We start from the raw sequence: 17,919 nt of genomic DNA, 5'->3' as shown, positions 1-17,919 counted from the left end.
ATGCTTTAAACAAAGTGTACACGTGTACAGGAAAATGACACCTGAATAAATGATAATGCTATAGGCATTTTGCGCTGATATAAAATCTATAGATAGCAATGATGTCTGGATCAAAGTTCATTGGTGACGTTCAGTCACGTGATAAAGGATGCAGTCGTCCGAATCACCTTTTTGAGTCGGTGCCCATTTTGTGAATCGATCCGATTTGATTCGCGTATTAACCTGCATGGAACGCCTGGGAAATGATTCGCGAATCAGTTTAAATGAATCTAACTTCTTGAATCAGAAGCAACAACAGCAAACTGGAGTCATGGCAGAGCAAATTTTGTCAGCGGACACGGGGTAAGAGTCACCTTTTAAAAATACTTTTGCTTAAAAAAGCTCCCCAACCTTGTTAATAACAGTGTAGATGTTGTGTACTGTCATTGTTGTTATTGTTTTTATAATGAGTTGTTTTGACGCAAACGTCACGCTGGAGTTGAACTGTTTGTTTACATGTTACGTCATAACTGTTTGTTTTGGATTAAAAAATCGAACATTGATTACATCATTACTCTGTGTTTTGTTTTACTTTTTGAGAAAATTGTGTCTCTATGCTGACAATCGCAATGGAATACTAACACGTGTGCACCTGTCAAATCCTCCTACCGCGCAGTAATAAAACCTTCTAATATCTGACGTGTGATGATTAATTGTCTGTTTGATTCTCTTGACTTTAGATTGGCACAGCGTGTACTGATGTTTATCGGTATTCATAGTCTCTTCAACAATGTTTTCAGTTTCTTGGACAAGACAGTGAGGTAATCTGTCTCCAGTTGTGTTTAACAGACACAGTGCATGGGTTCATGCATTCACAGTTCATCATGACTGAGTTAAACAACATGTCTTGTATCCATGTGTCTATTGTACACTGCCATTCAAAAGCTTAGGGTCACTTACTCATTGTTTATTTATATTCTTCCACACATTTTAGAATTATAGTAAACTCATCAATACGATGTAATAACACACATTTTAAATAACTAAAGGAATTATGTTGTGATGAAATAAATAGATAAAAACATGTTGTTGTTTTTTATTTTACATATTTTCTTACACATTTTATAATAATAGGATACTAATCAAAACTATTTGATAACAATATACAAATTTTAAATAACTATGGGAATTGTGTTGTGACAAAAGAAAAATGTGTTGTTATTACTTTGGTAGATTTTTTTACACATTTTATAATATTAGTATAAAAATCAAAAATATGTAATAACATAAATTTGAAATAACTTTAGGAATTATGTTATGATGAAATAATTAAATAAATAAAAACGTGTTGTTCTTTTTTTCACATTTTGTATATAATAATAGTACACTCATCAATACGATGTAATAACACAAATTTAAAGTAACTTTGGGCATTATGTTGCGACCAAATAAATAAATAAATTAAACGTGGTATTATTTTAGGTTAGTTTAATTTGCTCAATTATATTGTTTGTTTCTCCACACAACATAATTATTATGAAATTTTCCTTCAGTTCATGTAAAAAATAATTTCAGTCAAGTGACCCTAAACATTTAAATGGTACATTTTTAAAAGCAGTTGTGTTAAAATAACATATTTTGTGTTACAGCTTTTGTGTTTGAACACATGTGTTATTTCTTGGGATAACATGATCTGTGTTACTTTTACAAAACTTGTGTTAAACAACTACACATAATGTGTTAGAAAGGATTACACAAATAATGTATTAAAATTCACATATCTGTTTTAAGAGTACATTTGTGTGTATCTAGTTATTAGTATTTAATCACAGCGTGACGTAAAGTTTTTGAAAGTATGTACTTGTGTTTGTCATTTTAGAAAGCATTTGAAATGGTGCAAAATGTGCAAGATAAGTCGTTTGAGTGTAGTTATCTTTGTCAACGTTTAGAAGTAAAGTACGCATACAATAGTTGTTTGCCTCAAAGCTAACACACATTGACTAAAAGCCACAGAATTACATACAGACAGATATGCGTAAACAATGTGGCTGGTGTGTTAGTTGTCACTGGACTAAAATTTACTGTATGTACTCTTTTGTTTAGTTTGGTCATTAGTTGTGAGGAACTGTAAATAAACTAGATGTGTTGTACATTTAGGTCATGGTGGATAACCAATTGGCTGCCTTCATGGTGTCCGACATCTCAAAGACAACTGAAGGAGGCTGAGGAGAGGATGCTGCAGTGTAAGTGCAGTTCTCATGTCAATTTACAATGTATATCAATATTCATTGGGTCAATACTGTGCAGATCACAGTTGCTAATGATTCCCTGATTACTGACAAGTCTTTGAATAATTCTTATATAATATGTCAGTAAATATTTAAGTGCACATGAATAGTGCAGTAAGTGCATATAATAAATATTAACCCCATATTCTGTCTAGACAATCCATCCATCCATCCATCCATCCATCCATTTTCTACCGCTTATCCGAACTACCTCGGGTCACGGGGTTTAGACAATCCATGCCTTGAAAAAATATTTTAGTCTCAATACATGAAGCTTCTTGATGCAAAGTGACACTACCTGTATATCTTAATAAATAATGAACGAGGTAAATACAGCACAACAGTTGTTAAATACAGGCCAAAATTGTTAAGCTGCTGCATTGTACTGGATGCTGAATTTAGCTTGAATTCAATTGACCATATTTACTCTCTTAAAAGTGTTACTGCTCATATTGTGCATGTTATTGCAGATAAACAAAATGAATGTTTGTTGTGTCATCTTAAATCAGTAATTTTCACTAAAAAAAAATCCTGCCCTTCACATTTTTCTTCTTGAATATTTTCACATAAGACAGTAAGTAAAATCACTACCATTCCCTGTTCCACACTGAGTTAAAAATATAAACCTGTTGACTATTACTGTTAACAAGACTAACAGAGAAACCTTTCTCCCTTTTGACCCTCAATTCTTATCAGACATCAAAAGCAAGTTCTTCAAACAGTTTGTCCGCATATCTGACAACAACATGTTGTGGACGCTGGTGTTTAAGGGGCCAGTGGAAAGTAAAACACCTCTGGTGCTGCTGCATGGATTCGGGAGCGGCGTGGGTCTTTGGGCCCTGAACCTGGACTGTCTCTCTCAGCAGAGATCCGTTTACGCCCTTGACCTACTGGGCTTTGGCGAGAGCAGCAGACCTCACTTCAGCACAGAGGCCCAGGAGGCTGAGCTCCAGTTTGTGGAGTCCATTGAACAGTGGAGAGAGAAGATGGGCCTGGAGAGCATGATAATGCTGGGTCACAACCTAGGTGGATATCTGGCTGCCTCCTACGCTATCAAATACCCAACCAGGTTTGTAAGTCAGGAGAATGGAAATAATTCAAGCTTTAGTTAATTATAGTGAAATACATCATATTTGTTATAAATTGTCTACCATTATTATTTATAATTCAGTTATAAGGTAAAATAGTGAGAAATGTTCATTTCTAGTAAATGAATATGCTTGTATGTTATTAAATTTGTAGAGATACACCGATATGTGCATTTTGGCAGATAACAATAACTGCTCACTCTTGAACATTGGAAGCTGATAACCAATATCTTGGCTGATATACAGTATCTAAATTATTCTATAATTCTACTATTATTACAATTTCTGAGTCTGAATTTCCCCCCTCCTCAAAATCATGTACCAAGCCTACTTTATACTGATTCAAGATTCTTAAACTTTTGAGAAACGTTTTAAACAATATATGCTTTTGTTCCTATAATTTAGACATTCAATAATATCTACAGTACATACTACATCACCAATGTTTTGCTAATATCAGTTAATGAATGATCATGACAAAAAGACAGTACTGTACTGGATTTTAACTGAGCAGCGTGCAGGTGAAGTGGTTCAACCTGAGGAAATTATTCATAATTTATCGGCTATAATATATTGGACTAAATTATACTATCTGCAAGACCGATAACATTAAAAATCACCATTTATCTGCCGGTACCGATATGGCCGATAATTGATCATGCATCCCCATAAATTTGAATACCAAACAAAAACATACAATATATTTAACCATCTGATGTGAAATGTAAAGAAAAAAATCAGGAGATTGCTAATAGCAAAAAATAAAACGCTTACATTTCATAGGCTGGCTGCTGATTATTTTTCTGATAGCGGGGTTAATAAATAGTCAAAGGTGCAATATGTGAGATTATGGAGAATCCCTCCAAAGAAATGCTATGTAATTTTTTAGGGTTTGTTGCATCAAACATTTATTGCTTGTGTCACTTGAGGCACTATTGTAGCAAATAAACACATAATTTGTAGCAACTGGACAGTATATTTCACTTTGTGTACAGAGTTGGTGAGGTAATCAGTGCTTATTACTTTTGGACAGCTTATTACTGTCTGTCAACAAAGTCTGGACACATTTTCTATTTTCCCTTTTCATCCTGGAGACTTACAGTTTCACTTTGTGTGTTATCACTTTGTTATGTGTGATACCCACCCATCTCGTTCAGGAGAACCAAATGTGATTGGTCATTATAAGTGTTAATTTGCACATAGGCCACAGCATTGTCTTTGTTCCCACTTCTTGTTTTCTAGAGTAAAGCATTTGATTCTGGTGGAGCCATGGGGTTTTCCAGAGCGTCCTGACACAGGAGACCAGGACAGACCTATTCCTGTGTGGATCAAAGCTCTGGGGGCAATGCTGATCCCATTCAACCCCCTTGCTGGTCTACGTCTGGCAGGACCTTTAGGTAAGATTAACCCCATTATAGTAAAATAGCAAGTATGAATGATACAGCCAGAACTTTCGCCGGCTCTGTTTGGAGCATAAAATTGTCTATCTTTACGTGAGTTGAAGTCCGATTATTTCAAACTGATATTTATCACAAAATTGTATCTGACAGCTCTTTATAATAAGCTTATTGTAAATCAAGGTTAACAGTCATTTATTAACACAGATTTTTAATTGACTTGTTCAATAACTGATTTAAGTTTATTTTAAAGCAGAGGTAACATGCAGTTTCTGCCAACATCATATTAATCTTGAGTACATTTAGAGTAGTATGGCATACTTCATATCTTCGAAGAATATTTTGTTTGATCACATTTGTAAAAGACAGATTTACATTTACATTTTTACATTTACATTTAGTCATTTGGCAGACGCTTTTATCCAAAGCAACTTACAGTGCACTTATTACAGGGACAATCCCTCTTCAACAGATTCAACAGATACAGCATTACGATTATTTCATAAAAAAGTTGACCTCCTGAGGGCGTGCAGTTCAGTGGGCGGACCTAAATGACGAGCACACAATACATCATCGCATTAGCCCTTCATTACTGTGGATTCACTATAAGTTTGTGTTTTTTATATGATTCACGTACACACCGATTGCCAACGAAACAATGACATATGATTCCGTTTCGCCCACCATGTGCAGTTCATGTCAGGCATCTTTTAACCCGCGGGGGCAGCTCCATCTATTAGTTTCAAACGATCTGCAAATCCAGGATATATACACTGTTTATATAACATTCATCACCGAAATGCCGTGAACAAGAAACACAGCTGAATTTCCGTAACCCAAACGAAGCACGTTGATGGGCGTGCTCATTCTCTTGCTCTCGATGGTTGATGTGTGGGCGTGCTATTCCGGGAGAATGGCCCTATATGTGACTAAGAACCGTTGTAACGAAACGGAAATTCCAAAATGTGAAAGAGGACAGAAATACTACGTAATACGTCCAACTCGTTTTTTGACAAGTTGACCATGTTGAGCATTAGAAGACAGCATGCTTAACAGTGAAAAGAAGTCAGAATGCATGAAATAGCTTGAATTGATAGTTGCCCAAATTTCAGTTTTAATGAGACCATTTGAGATGGTAGCTTAAGGTTTTAGATCTGTATCTTAAAATGAAAAGCTCCATTTTATCAAGACTGTCATTAATGAAACGCAGAGATAGATTAAGTCAACCTTTGCAATTTCACTGATATAATTGACTCAATAATTGGAGCATGTGTCTTATCGCAAACCTCATATCAGCCATGTATCTAAAACTCAATCACACATGCCCTGTGCGATTCCACTTCAGCAAAATGGTTTTGCAAGAACAAATAGATTTTGTAAAGTCCCTAGAGTTTGAAAGTGTTTCATATTTGTGTTTATATTTAATTTAAAATCACTTTACAGTCATATTTTCTAAGATTTATTTTATTTTATTAACGGTATTATTTAGGTTTTTTAAGAGTTTATTTGCAAAAACAGATAAACAGCATGTTTTCATTTATTCAAAAATATATGTTTTTATTGTGTTTTATTGTTATGTTTAGCTTTTTTGTTTGTTACTATTACTTAATCAAAACAAACCAACTGCATTGATTTATATTAATTGGAATGCATGATAAAAAAGGATTTTTGAAAATGATGTAAGTTATCAGTTTTGCAAATGAACTCTTACCTTATTATATTAGTCTTTAATGGGATAGTTCACCTAAAAATGAAAATTGTGTTATTTACTCATTAAAGCTGAACGACTTTATTTCTTCTGCAGAACAAAAAAGATATTTTGAAGAATGTTTTGAAGAACAGCAATACCCATTGACTTCTAATGTATGAACGCAAAACTGGGCAGGAGAACCCAAGTGCAGGCAGACTCAGACAAGATGGTATGGGTACAGATGTTAACAGATTTATTAGACACTAAAAAACAGGCAAAACAAAACCCACGAGGGGGAAAACAAGATAGGATAAACAATAATCTTAAACAAGGACAAGAACACTGACTAACTAAACTATAAGAAAACAAACACTTGAATTACACTAACATTAACTATACAGGAACTTCAAAGGACAAGGAACAACTTACAGGCAAGGTAACACAGCATACAGGTACATACAAACAGGTACTGCATACAATGCAAAGCAAGCAATGAACCGGCACAAGACAAAGAAACATGAGGACTCTTATAGGGAGACAAAACACAGGATAATTAATGGGGACCAGGTGAAACAGATGAAACACTAAGGGGAAGCTAATGACACGGAAAGGGCGGGAAACACAGACGAGACTAGGGGAGAGTATGGAAGGCCAAAAGGTCCAAAATGTCTCTCCCCACATGAAACAGGGAATTCTGTTTTGGTTCTGCCTCAAGACCAAGAATTAGCCAGACAAGATAGGCAGAACCGTGACACTATGCAAGTCAATGGTTACCTGCATTGTTTTGTTACCAATATTCTTCAAAATATATGTTTTGTGGCTTCTGCAGAAGTAAGAAAGTCATTTAGCTTTAAAATGACGAAAGGGTGAGTAAATGATGAAAGAATGATGAGAGAATTTTTATTTTGGGGAGAACTTAATACCTTTAATATCAAATCTCAGCTCCCATAAGTGCCAGTTCATTACACAGGGTGGAAAGTACCCAGTCATTTGGGTACTTTCAGAGTGTTATATACCCAGAATTCCCCTTGATTCAGTTAGTTCTAAAATGGAGGCAATCAAACATTAGTCATGTGGACATTAGTGAAGAATTAATAATAGGATTAAAAATGTATTGGCGATCCATCCTTTTTAGAAGAATGAATTTCAGGTGGTATTAACTTATGAGATATGTGTTTGCATTGCCCTGTAGGTCCCACTCTTGTGCAGACTCTGAGACCAGACTTCAGAAAGAAATTCGCTGCTATGTTTGATGACAATAGAGTCACAGAATATATCTACCATCTTAATGTTCAATGCCCAAGGTACCCTATTTGTGTGTGTTTCTTTATATCTGTCTTTTTTCTCTCTCTCTAAGTCACTGGCCTTGTGAATTATGTTATACAAGATATAAGTCTGCATGTCTCTCATTACATTCTGTTTTTTACTTATTATAATGTTTTAGTGGAGAAACTGCTTTCAAAAACATGACCATTCCATATGGCTGGGCAAAGAGGCCTATGCTGCAGAGAATTGGCCTGATTCACAGCGACATCCCCATTACGGTGATCTATGGCTCACGCTCCAGCATAGATGGCCACTCAGGCAATTCAATCAAAGAAATGAGGCCAAACTCCCATGTAGAGATCATTGTGAGTTCTCCATTCACCGCTCACCACAAACTGTCATTGACACAGGGCTTCATATAGACTTTTTGCATTTTCTTAAAGTGGTAATTTCCCCTGAAGTATATCATACATTATTGATTATCATCAGTGCACATTTACACATGCATGACTTCTGTAGGGCACAAAAGATAAACTGCATAATCTCCCGGCCAATATTATGCAAAAAAATAAGGTGAAAGGGGACAGATACATTACTTCTAAAATGAAAAAACATACATAATATAAGTTGTCCAAGACTCGTGTGTAATATGTCAAAGATTTACTGGAAATTTAACGGTGGTGAAAAGGGAACTTTTATGGATTAGAAACAAAAAAAGATGTTTCTCACATAAATCTTTTATATCTTCACAAAACTTGTAACACTGCAGACAAGTCATATAATATGTAATATAATGGCAGTTAATGGTGTTTTTATTCAACCAACCGAAACGTTGATCTAAACATACAATTTATAATTGCCTGTAAACAAAGGTCTCTATACAATGAACATCTGCTTTCTAACTCTTTTCCCCATGAAAACTGAGCTAATGAGTATAATTTTGAGGACTAGATTTGTAATTAAGAAAGTTACAAGAGCCAGTGAAAATCTTGCAGCTTACATTTTATTATATGGTTGAGCTTTAATAATCACATATGTTTTATTACGGCACTTGTAACATACACTTTGTTTACTTATTCCTGCTCAATGTCTGTTGTTCTATTAAACTTATTATTGACATGTGTTGTTTTTAGGCCATACGTGGTGCGGGACACTATGTGTATGCTGACCAGCCAGAGGATTTTAACCAGAAGGTACTCCAAATCTGTGAAACACTGAGCTGAAGGCTGATAATGAACATCCTTCCCTTTTGTGTTAAGCTGAACGTGGCATTCTGCAGACCTGCAGTCAGGGAATGTTCCAGCACATGTGCTTTTAGGATGCCAGTATCAGCTCAAGAGGTTGATTTCTGTTGTATACTGTATTTACAGAAATGTTATACAGATGTGTGTTTTACGCCGCTACCTAATGTTATTTAATGTTTCTACAGTAACTCTGGATGTCGTGCAATTGTGATTTTATTATAATATAAAAACAACAAGTATATTTTTGATATTTGCCACTGGTTGTTATATAGTATGAATTCAGGATGATTTGGAAAACATCATCCATTTAACTTGAAACCGCTCCTAGATTTTGCACAAAATGATTTTTGTGAATATGAGCATATTTGAAATTAAACTTAAATACAAGGAATGGATAATATAAAGTAAATAAGAGCTATACGGCTTGTTAATTATACTATTATTTTAAAACAACTTCAATGATCTAACTCTGTCATTGTAATATTTAAGTACAACATTATAAACGGTTTCAACTGCCACAGCATAAACAAACTTTATGTGGCCCAAACTTAACTTCCGGTAGACCTCTGCAAAGAATCAATAATTGTTGAGTAGTTTTAATACCATTTATATAGAATAAAATATTCAGATAAATTAAATTTCAAATAAATTGTTATGTGTCAGATATGTCTATATATGTTTTCTCCAGAATTTAGTGTTTTTTAATTCATAGACATTTATCAGGAATTTGATGCAGCATTAATAATTTTTGTAGGCTTTTGAAGCTTTGTTGTTTTCTACCTCATAAAACTGTTAGGATCATAAGGGAGGCAGAAAATATGCAGCTCAAGTGTTTCACTGTAACTTGAATGACATGGGGAAGATTCACAGTTCTTTAAAAGGATACATAACCCAAAAATGAAAATTCTATCATCATTTACTAACCTTCAAGTTGTTCCAAATGTGCATCAATTTCTTTGTTCTGATGAACACAGAGAAATTTATTTGGAATAATGCTTATAACCAAGCAGATCTCAACCCCCATTGACTTGAGTAAATGACGAAGGTGAGTAAATGATGACAAAATTTTCATTTTTGGATGAAGTATCACAACTGCCTCATAATGTTTCTAAAGCCTCCAATGTTCATGTTTGCATAGTATTGTTTGATTTAAATGATCATGTTCTCATCTTCAGCTGAAAACTGCTGAAGGCATATTTCTCAATTTCCTATAAATATTTTATTGAGCCTCTAATCATGGTCTATTAATTCTTTAAACCGAGTAAAAACTCCAGTCCCATAGTTAATATTATGTCAAATCATTAAGTGCTTATAGACTATTTTTTATAAATTCCAAAGCTGCAATTGGTTGATATTCCTCAAACATTATAAATAGGATTTGATTTTAATTTCCTGACAAACTTGTACAGTGAATTAAGCCTGCAGATTTAAGCAGCACCGATATCTAAAACTATTATTTTGCCATGTTGCAAGCACTGATCTGATTTTTTTCTTTAGCAAATCTAGCTTCAAATGGAATGGATTTTAATTTTAAATGGAATATATTTTTAAGTAATACCTGTGAAATAATGTGTAATGTGTCATATATTACAATAAATAAATCTTTCTTACGAGTCAACTGAATAAAGCAGCTGAGTTGTTGCCCCCTGCCCTCTCAATATATGACCTATTTTGGCCAGACTGTTGCCTGGCGACCATCATGTCACAGCGGGCGGAGAACAGTCTCAAGATTTCCAGGTCATAATTTACATGTGAGATTAAATGTCCATCTTTTTGTGATGTTGACAAATCTTAAAGTAACTCTTTAGTTTCTAACCCAACTATCACTTGGCAAAACAAATATTTTAGACTGCTATCAGAAAATATTGACACAAATCGTCATATGTTTCGTAAGATTCCTGCTAGATAATATATGGTAGTCGTTCAGAAGGTCTGCACATAATATCTGTTTGTTTCCACAAGAGGGCACAATGTCACGCTGTAGGAAAGTTAGCGCCCTGCACCCCCCCCTCCCCGAATGCTCACTATAGAGTCCATGCAGTTAACTTACACACGCTCACTTACACTGCCTATAGCGTGAAAGCAGTACAGCATCAAGGGCAAAGTTAAGCCAGCACAACATCCGCTTCATCAATATTAGACTCCCTGTCTCAACCCACAGGAAACACTTTACGCCCACTTCCTGTGCGTGGGGTTATACTGAAGGACCAAAAGTGCTAATAAAAGCACTTCCATTACTCTGTGGCCTGATCTATAGAAAACTAGCTAAGATATACTGCACATAAGGCATCACAAGTTACCGCTGATAGTTGGGGTTTGGTCTGGAAGCATCTGGAAATAGTAGTTCGGTGTTTCCTGCTAAGGCTAGCATTACTGTTATTACTTATACTTTGATGTATACATGAAGTACACCTGAGATACATCTAACAATCACATATCAAAAATGTCATTGCATTGCGTAGTCCGTACAAATGCGTATATGTTATTTGAGGGAATGTGTGAGAACATATTGCAAGTCACAGAAGCTTTAAATGGAAATTGTTTCCCTATTTTATTAGAACAAGCCCTCTGTGTCTTAGAGTGGGTTGAGGGATTGGTCGATAAGCGCTCGGTTGTATATAGATAAGTGCACATGCATAATGTACACAATGGTTAGTAAGTGTTCGTCCGGGCCTATAGTGGAGTACTTGAAATATAGGGGAAACTGAATGTGTGATGGAACTGTTGTGGATAAAGAATGCTTTTTATTTCACTCCATAAGGAGTTGTTTACCATGGTTTAACAATCCATAGTTTAACCATAATACCTGTAGTAAAACAATGGTTATACAAATGGTAATCAATCAACAAAAATCATCTTACACTCTTATAACACTAATTTTCCTGAGGGGTGGAGCAAAATGAACTGTATGGTGTAATTCCACAAATCTACCCTTGCTCCTCTATAATAGTGTTTGTTAAGAATTTCTTTTAACAAGTTTAACGTCAATATGCCTTTGGCTCCCAGTTTAATAACAATGAAGTAATTCAACAGCATTGTCATGTTGTCATGTTTTTGCACTACTTTGCAAATTAAAATCCTTCTAAACAGAGCAGAACTGATGTGTTTCTTTGAACAACACATAACAGTGATTCGTTCGGAAATAAATCTGTGTTTTGCACGAATCGAAAAAGTCAATGATTCAGTGAGTCATCCATAAAGACACTTGCTTCGATCTTGAATAAATCTGCCATTTTGAACCCAACGGTTAAATGTTTATGATTCACTGATACTTAGTAAAACACTGACACAACCTATCGTGTGCTTTGATTTAACTTAAATTAGCCTAAAGAGCGAATTTAACTATTTGCGCGAGAATGTGTTACATTCACTTCAATCGCGTCTTCCATGCAAGTTGAAAAATGTAAATTCGAGCAGGAAAGTCACGTGAAGAGCTTGTTGACTACTGGTTTGACACGTCTGGATGCGTGAAGACATTCCCCATCGCATGAAGTATTCATTCACGCTAATGAATTTTTGTACAGTCAAAAATTCGCACATTGAAATATAGTGTAATATACAGTAAACTGTAGAAAAATTCTTGACACTATAGTGTTTTTTAGTCTTGCCATAGTAAATAATAAAGTATTTTACAATAGTTTATCCAATATAGTTAATACTACAAAATACTGTAGTGTACATGAAACAAGTGTAATGATACTGTAACCAGTTATTCATTCTTATAAGTAAAGTATTCAAAATGACGACTGTTTTCATATAGATCTGTGTATTTATAAAATGTTGGTTCATTTTGTAGTTTTGGAATCTCCACAACACTATTATCGCTCACAGTATTGTGATACAACTGTACTTTAGCTGGTGTATTATCGAAAGATATGGTATCGTAAAAAGCCTACTGCATGCTATGTTTTAATATTTTAAAGTTGAAAGGGTTGGCCAAAAATATCTGTAAAACAGAAGTGTGATCTGTGTGATCTGATCTGAAAATACAGCGATTTGTAGTTGAAACTTTAGTGCTTTGCGTCATTTAAACATTCTGATGTAAACTCTGCAGCGACGTTGCAGTGATGCAGGATAAAAGTTGCCAAAAGGACATTTCTCTTAAGAGACTGGCCGAGTTTAGTCAAGCACTCTGGAATGCAAGACTGACAGGCACCATTGTAATGTGGCTATAACCACATTTACTCTAATGCTGTAATGCATTGTCTCTCGACAACGCGGAGTCGGGACAGTCTCTTTCCAAGATCACATTTGTAAAAACAACTTCTCTCCCAGTACGCCAGCAGCGAACAGCACCGGGTCAAGTCATGTGAGCTGATGTATTTTTTTATTTTTTTAAATTGTCTGCACCGAGGTCCACAGTCCATTTGCAAATTATTGGAGCTTAATTAACTCTAAGTGTTCTCCAAAGAAGCTTCCAGAACCAGGAGAGACTCTTGTACAATTGCCATGAAAGAAACCCATTTCATTTCCAAATGCTTCTGCTGACCAAGCGAAGAACGACAAGCGAAAGAGGCTGGGGTGGGTGGGGTGAGGGGGATGCAGGAGGAGAGAGCGATAGCAGAAGAGAAAGAGTCAGAAACCTCTTGCCGTGCCTGTGCAGTTTTTGGCTCTTCATCATAATCCAGAGTAAATCCTGCTGGTGGTATTGTACTCATCATTTGGTTTTCTCAACCTCCACTGCCTGCAATCCCGCAAACCCACCCGCCTGCCCGACAATCCTTCAATCAAACTGGCTTCTCATCTGTGGCTCCTTAATGTTGCTATTTCAGAACGAAATACACCCGTTAGCTTTAGTCTCTCCCTCAGGGGGGGAGCTCATTGTAAAACAAACTGTCTGTCTGTCACAGACCCTGTGTAGGTGTAAACACACTCACACCGTCCAATCTGCATACATGAATATTTAAATAAGGAAATTAGCCGGCGAATGTTACCACGGAATATGGAGAGACGTAAAGATCAGATCCTCTTAGAAAGGAGAGATCAAATAAGGCTTTTCTCAGAGAGGTTGTGGGATTAAAAAGACTGATTTGAACTCTCACTCGAGGACTTTTCCTTGTGTTCGGTAATTACTGCAAGAAGAAAAGTCACACATCTGTCATTTACGGTGATGATCAGATGGCAAGGGTTTCTGTGTCTTCCAAAAGGAACTGTAAGTAAAATATTCTGTAATTGAGAGATCAATTCACTATCCTTACAGACGTGTGCTGTATATAAAGTTTAATCTCATTTTTTACAATGGAATGCCGTTTTCACACACTCACTGTGAAATTTATGCAGGCCTTGTTATTTTGTCAGACCACAACAAATGCTACAAAGTATGATAAATAATAAGAACAATACTAGAATTTCTATCATCATCAGTACTGTAGTTAGTCATAGCATAGTATGCGTTTAAATACACTGTAAAATAATCCCGCAAAAAAACCCTGAAGTTTTCCGGCACTTGCACAAATATAGGTGCTTAAACGGTTCTTCACAGTGATGCCATTGAAAAACCATTTTTGGTTCCACAAAGAATCATTTCTTTCTTACCTTTTTATGATTTTAAGAACCTTTTGTGCAACAAAGAACCTTTTGTGACACAGAAAGGTTCTTTGGGTGTTACCAGTTTTTTATGGAACCATTTAGAGAAAAAAAGGGTTTTCTATGGCATCGTAAAGCACTTATATTTTTAAGGGGAGGTTTCCCGGACAGGGATTATCTTAAACAGGGACTAGGCCTTGGTTAAATTAGGATATATTAATCGCTTTTAAAAGAAACATTACATGTGCGCATCATGAGAGAAAACGATTGCACTGATATATTTTAAAATATGCCAGAGCAAGTTGTTTTCGATCAAAACACTGCTTACATTTAAATTAGTCTTAGACTAGGCTTAAGCCCTGTCTGGGAAACTACCCCTAAGAGTGTGGGGTGCCAGAAATATACTGTAAAATAAACAAATATTCATGTTATTCTTGTGAATGTGTAGTCTTTTTCTGTAATTTGACATTTTTTTGGGACATTTGGCCTTATTCGTGAAATATAAGTGAATATATAAATTGATTCTGAGTCATTTGTGGATAAAACTGACCTTCCCAAAAACTCTCCTCCGGATTCACAAATACTTTGAATTAGGGATGAAACGATATGTAAATTTAGTCCGATAACGATAACCGATCATTCTTGATCATTGGAATTCAATAACCGACATATTGGCCGATATACAGTATCAGAATATTATTATTAATATTTTCTGAGACTCTAAAAATTTTTTGTCCCCTTAAAATCATGCACCAAGCCTACTTTACACTAGTTAAAGATTATTTAACTTTTAAGCTTTTCTGGTATAATGTTTATTTAATTCTAGTCTCAAGACAGAAAGCATTCAGACAAAAGTCTGATTCAGACAATATGCTTTTGTTCCTAGTGTATAATAAATACATTTACATTGATGCATTTGGCAGAGGCTTTTATCCAAAGCGACTTACATTGCATTATCCTATACACTTGTTTCTAAGTATGTGAAATCCTCTGAGATCGAACCCATGACCTTAGCATGACAGGAAAGGCCGTTCATAAATATCTACACGCTACATCAACAATGTTTTGCTATTAGCAGTAAGTAAATGATCATGACAGAAAGACAGTACTCTACTGGATATTAACTCTGATCAGCGTGCAGCTGAAGTCATTCAACCTAAGGAAAATATTAATTATTTATCGGCTATAATATAGCTGCCTAAATTTTATTATCGGCCGATAACATTAAAAATGACCATTTACTGGCCAATACCAATATTGCCAATAATTGATCATGCATCCCTGAATATTAACTTCTTCATTGTTGTGTTGTAAGTAGGATAGTTGAACAATGTAGTGTTTGTCCCACCCCTCCTCCACTGTGATTGGACAGCTGTGTAAATAGGGACAGTGATGAGCTCTGTGTTTAACTAATGTTAAAGAGTAAAAAATAAAAAAATACACGGCAAGGAAACTCCTGAAATACCATTATGATACAAAGTGCATCATATCCTGTATCATTATTTAAAGAAAACATAACGTTTTAATGTTTTGCTCACCATTTACAAGTGGTAGGAAGCAAGTGTAAATTTCTTTCGTACTAACTAACATTTTGAAAATATGAACATTTTCATGAATCTGAAAATGTACGTCACAACCGCTTTTGCGAACGATTTACACAAAATGTACTCCTCGTCTTTCATACATGATGCCCTTTATATGTAAAAAAATACTTTTTACAGTGTAGAAAAGTACTAAACAACTAAGGTGTAGTATTATATTATGTAAAGTATGCTGTGTAATTTTCACATGTATTAAAAAATCCCTTTAAAGGGTATTATTCCAGCAGGAACACTGGGACAGCACCTGTCCATAAAAGTAAATTTGGGAGGATGACATGAGAAAGTGTCTAGAAATAACATGCAGAGATATATTCAGTTATTTTGTGCTGTCTCTTGGGGTAGATGGTGTAGCTATGTACAGTATACGATCACTGAAGCAGCATTGGGAAGCTTTGCTGACACCCAAGGTTGCCGGGGTGCATAGAGTGAATACAGTTCATAGTGAAATTTACTGTGAAAGTATAGCGACTAAAGCCAAATATACTATTCTGTAAATTCAAACATTTTTATCAGAACATCCTGCTTTAAACTAAAACAATCATAAAGTTTACATTTTTTCTTGTGGTTACTGTTAATATACCACAACAATGCATATAGACCAATGGAATATGTTTCTATGTGACAGAATATGTGTGTGTGTGGCAGGCAAAGGCATTTCAGCGCTTGTGAAGACGGCACTCGTGAGCTGGCTCAATCATAAAGCCATTAACGCAGCCTTATGCTCACTCCCCCCTCTTCACTCTCTCAAATTTTTCTAGAAATCAGATTTCCACTGATGTCATTAGTGTGTAATAGACAGTGTGTCTTTTAGCCCCAGCATGCCCTGCAGGGCTGTATAAATGGACACTTTACCACCTCTATAATCTACTGAGGGCTGGGAATGGGTGAGCCACATTGTGTTCTGGCCATTATATTGTACATTACTGTACATCAGGTAATTATCCAGTCGTGTAAAGTATGTTTGATGTGAAAGACCGCAGTAGAATCATTTATAAATATCACTTATACTTTAAAGAAATAATATTAATCCTCCTAATGATTTAAAAAAAATATCTATACATCATTTAATTTAGGAGTTTTTTGTTTTTGAATTCTACAGTAAAAATCTTGAGGTCATGTATTCATCCTTGTGCTGTTCCAAACCTTATTGCCTTCTTTTCATGTGTAACACAAACATAAGATATTTCTTTCATTTTATGCTTTTATCCTTACAGTGCATTTCCATTTTATATTTTTATTTTGAGTTAACTATCACTTTAAAAATGTGTGAATAGTAAATAATTTAAAATATCATCTATGTTCCACTAAAACCAAGGGAGTAATACTAAATGTTTACAATGGGAGTAAATGACGGCAAGGTTTGTTTTCCAAGAAACTGAAATTTACTGGACTAAATGAAAAAACAAAGCTGCAAGCGACAGACAATTAAATCCACAAATACCTTAGAAAGTAAATGAAAATAAAATTGTAAATTAAATTTGTCTTCTTTGATATTAGAAGAAAAATTTTCAGGGCAGAATTATGTTGAATTAAATTGCTGCTAATAGTGCCGATTTGTTATATAAAATTGCGCTTTCATGATCCAGGCACTAACAGATAAGACTCCATCTTCTGTTCCCACTCATGTGCCCCGTCATCTTTATCTTCTCACAGGGAGAAGGGTCCAGCGAGGGTTCAGTGTATGGAAATTTCACAAAGTGTTAAACTGCCACTGCTGACCTTATAAGCGATTGTCACCAGCACCTCTCCTGCTCCCGTGAGTCTAGCCGGCCTCACCGGCTAATGATTAACTATCTTTTCTCAACACAAACGGCAATTACTGCAGTGGAATTATGGTGCT

The 17,919-nt window shown here is 35.4% G+C and overlaps 1 protein-coding gene across 2 annotated transcripts; it reads left to right on the top strand.

The window, feature by feature from the left end:
• The first annotated feature begins 233 nt into the window (after positions 1 to 233).
• abhd5a (abhydrolase domain containing 5a) lies at positions 234 to 10,186 on the top strand. Of its 2 annotated transcripts, XM_056762960.1 has the most exons (8): positions 245 to 342; positions 720 to 800; positions 2,137 to 2,222; positions 2,964 to 3,336; positions 4,598 to 4,752; positions 7,635 to 7,746; positions 7,887 to 8,073; positions 8,842 to 10,186. In XM_056762960.1, the coding sequence occupies exons 1-8, from the start codon at positions 311 to 313 to the stop codon at positions 8,929 to 8,931; spliced, it is 1,116 nt and encodes a 371-aa protein (XP_056618938.1). In that variant the 5' UTR covers positions 245 to 310; the 3' UTR covers positions 8,932 to 10,186. The 2 variants fall into 2 exon arrangements, with proteins under 2 accessions (XP_056618939.1, XP_056618938.1); XM_056762961.1 differs by lacking the exon at positions 720 to 800 and having other exon boundaries at positions 234 to 342.
• Positions 10,187 to 17,919: the final 7,733 nt, after the last annotated feature.

Source organism: Triplophysa dalaica, chromosome 12 (assembly GCF_015846415.1).
Source record: "Triplophysa dalaica isolate WHDGS20190420 chromosome 12, ASM1584641v1, whole genome shotgun sequence".
In the NCBI taxonomy this organism is placed as follows: Eukaryota; Metazoa; Chordata; class Actinopteri; order Cypriniformes; family Nemacheilidae; genus Triplophysa; species Triplophysa dalaica.
Note: the sequence above shows the minus strand (reverse complement) of the source record. Positions and strands in the feature narration are given on the sequence as shown.

Bases quoted from the DNA above. Each gene is read 5' to 3' on its own strand.
- abhd5a (XM_056762960.1), top strand. From the start codon at position 311: ATGGCAGAGCAAATTTTGTCAGCGGACACGGG. The intron at 801-2,136 runs GTAATCTGTCTC...TTGTACATTTAG, and splicing joins TTCTTGGACAAGACAGTGAG to GTCATGGTGGATAACCAATT. The intron at 7,747-7,886 runs GTACCCTATTTG...ATAATGTTTTAG, and splicing joins CTTAATGTTCAATGCCCAAG to TGGAGAAACTGCTTTCAAAA.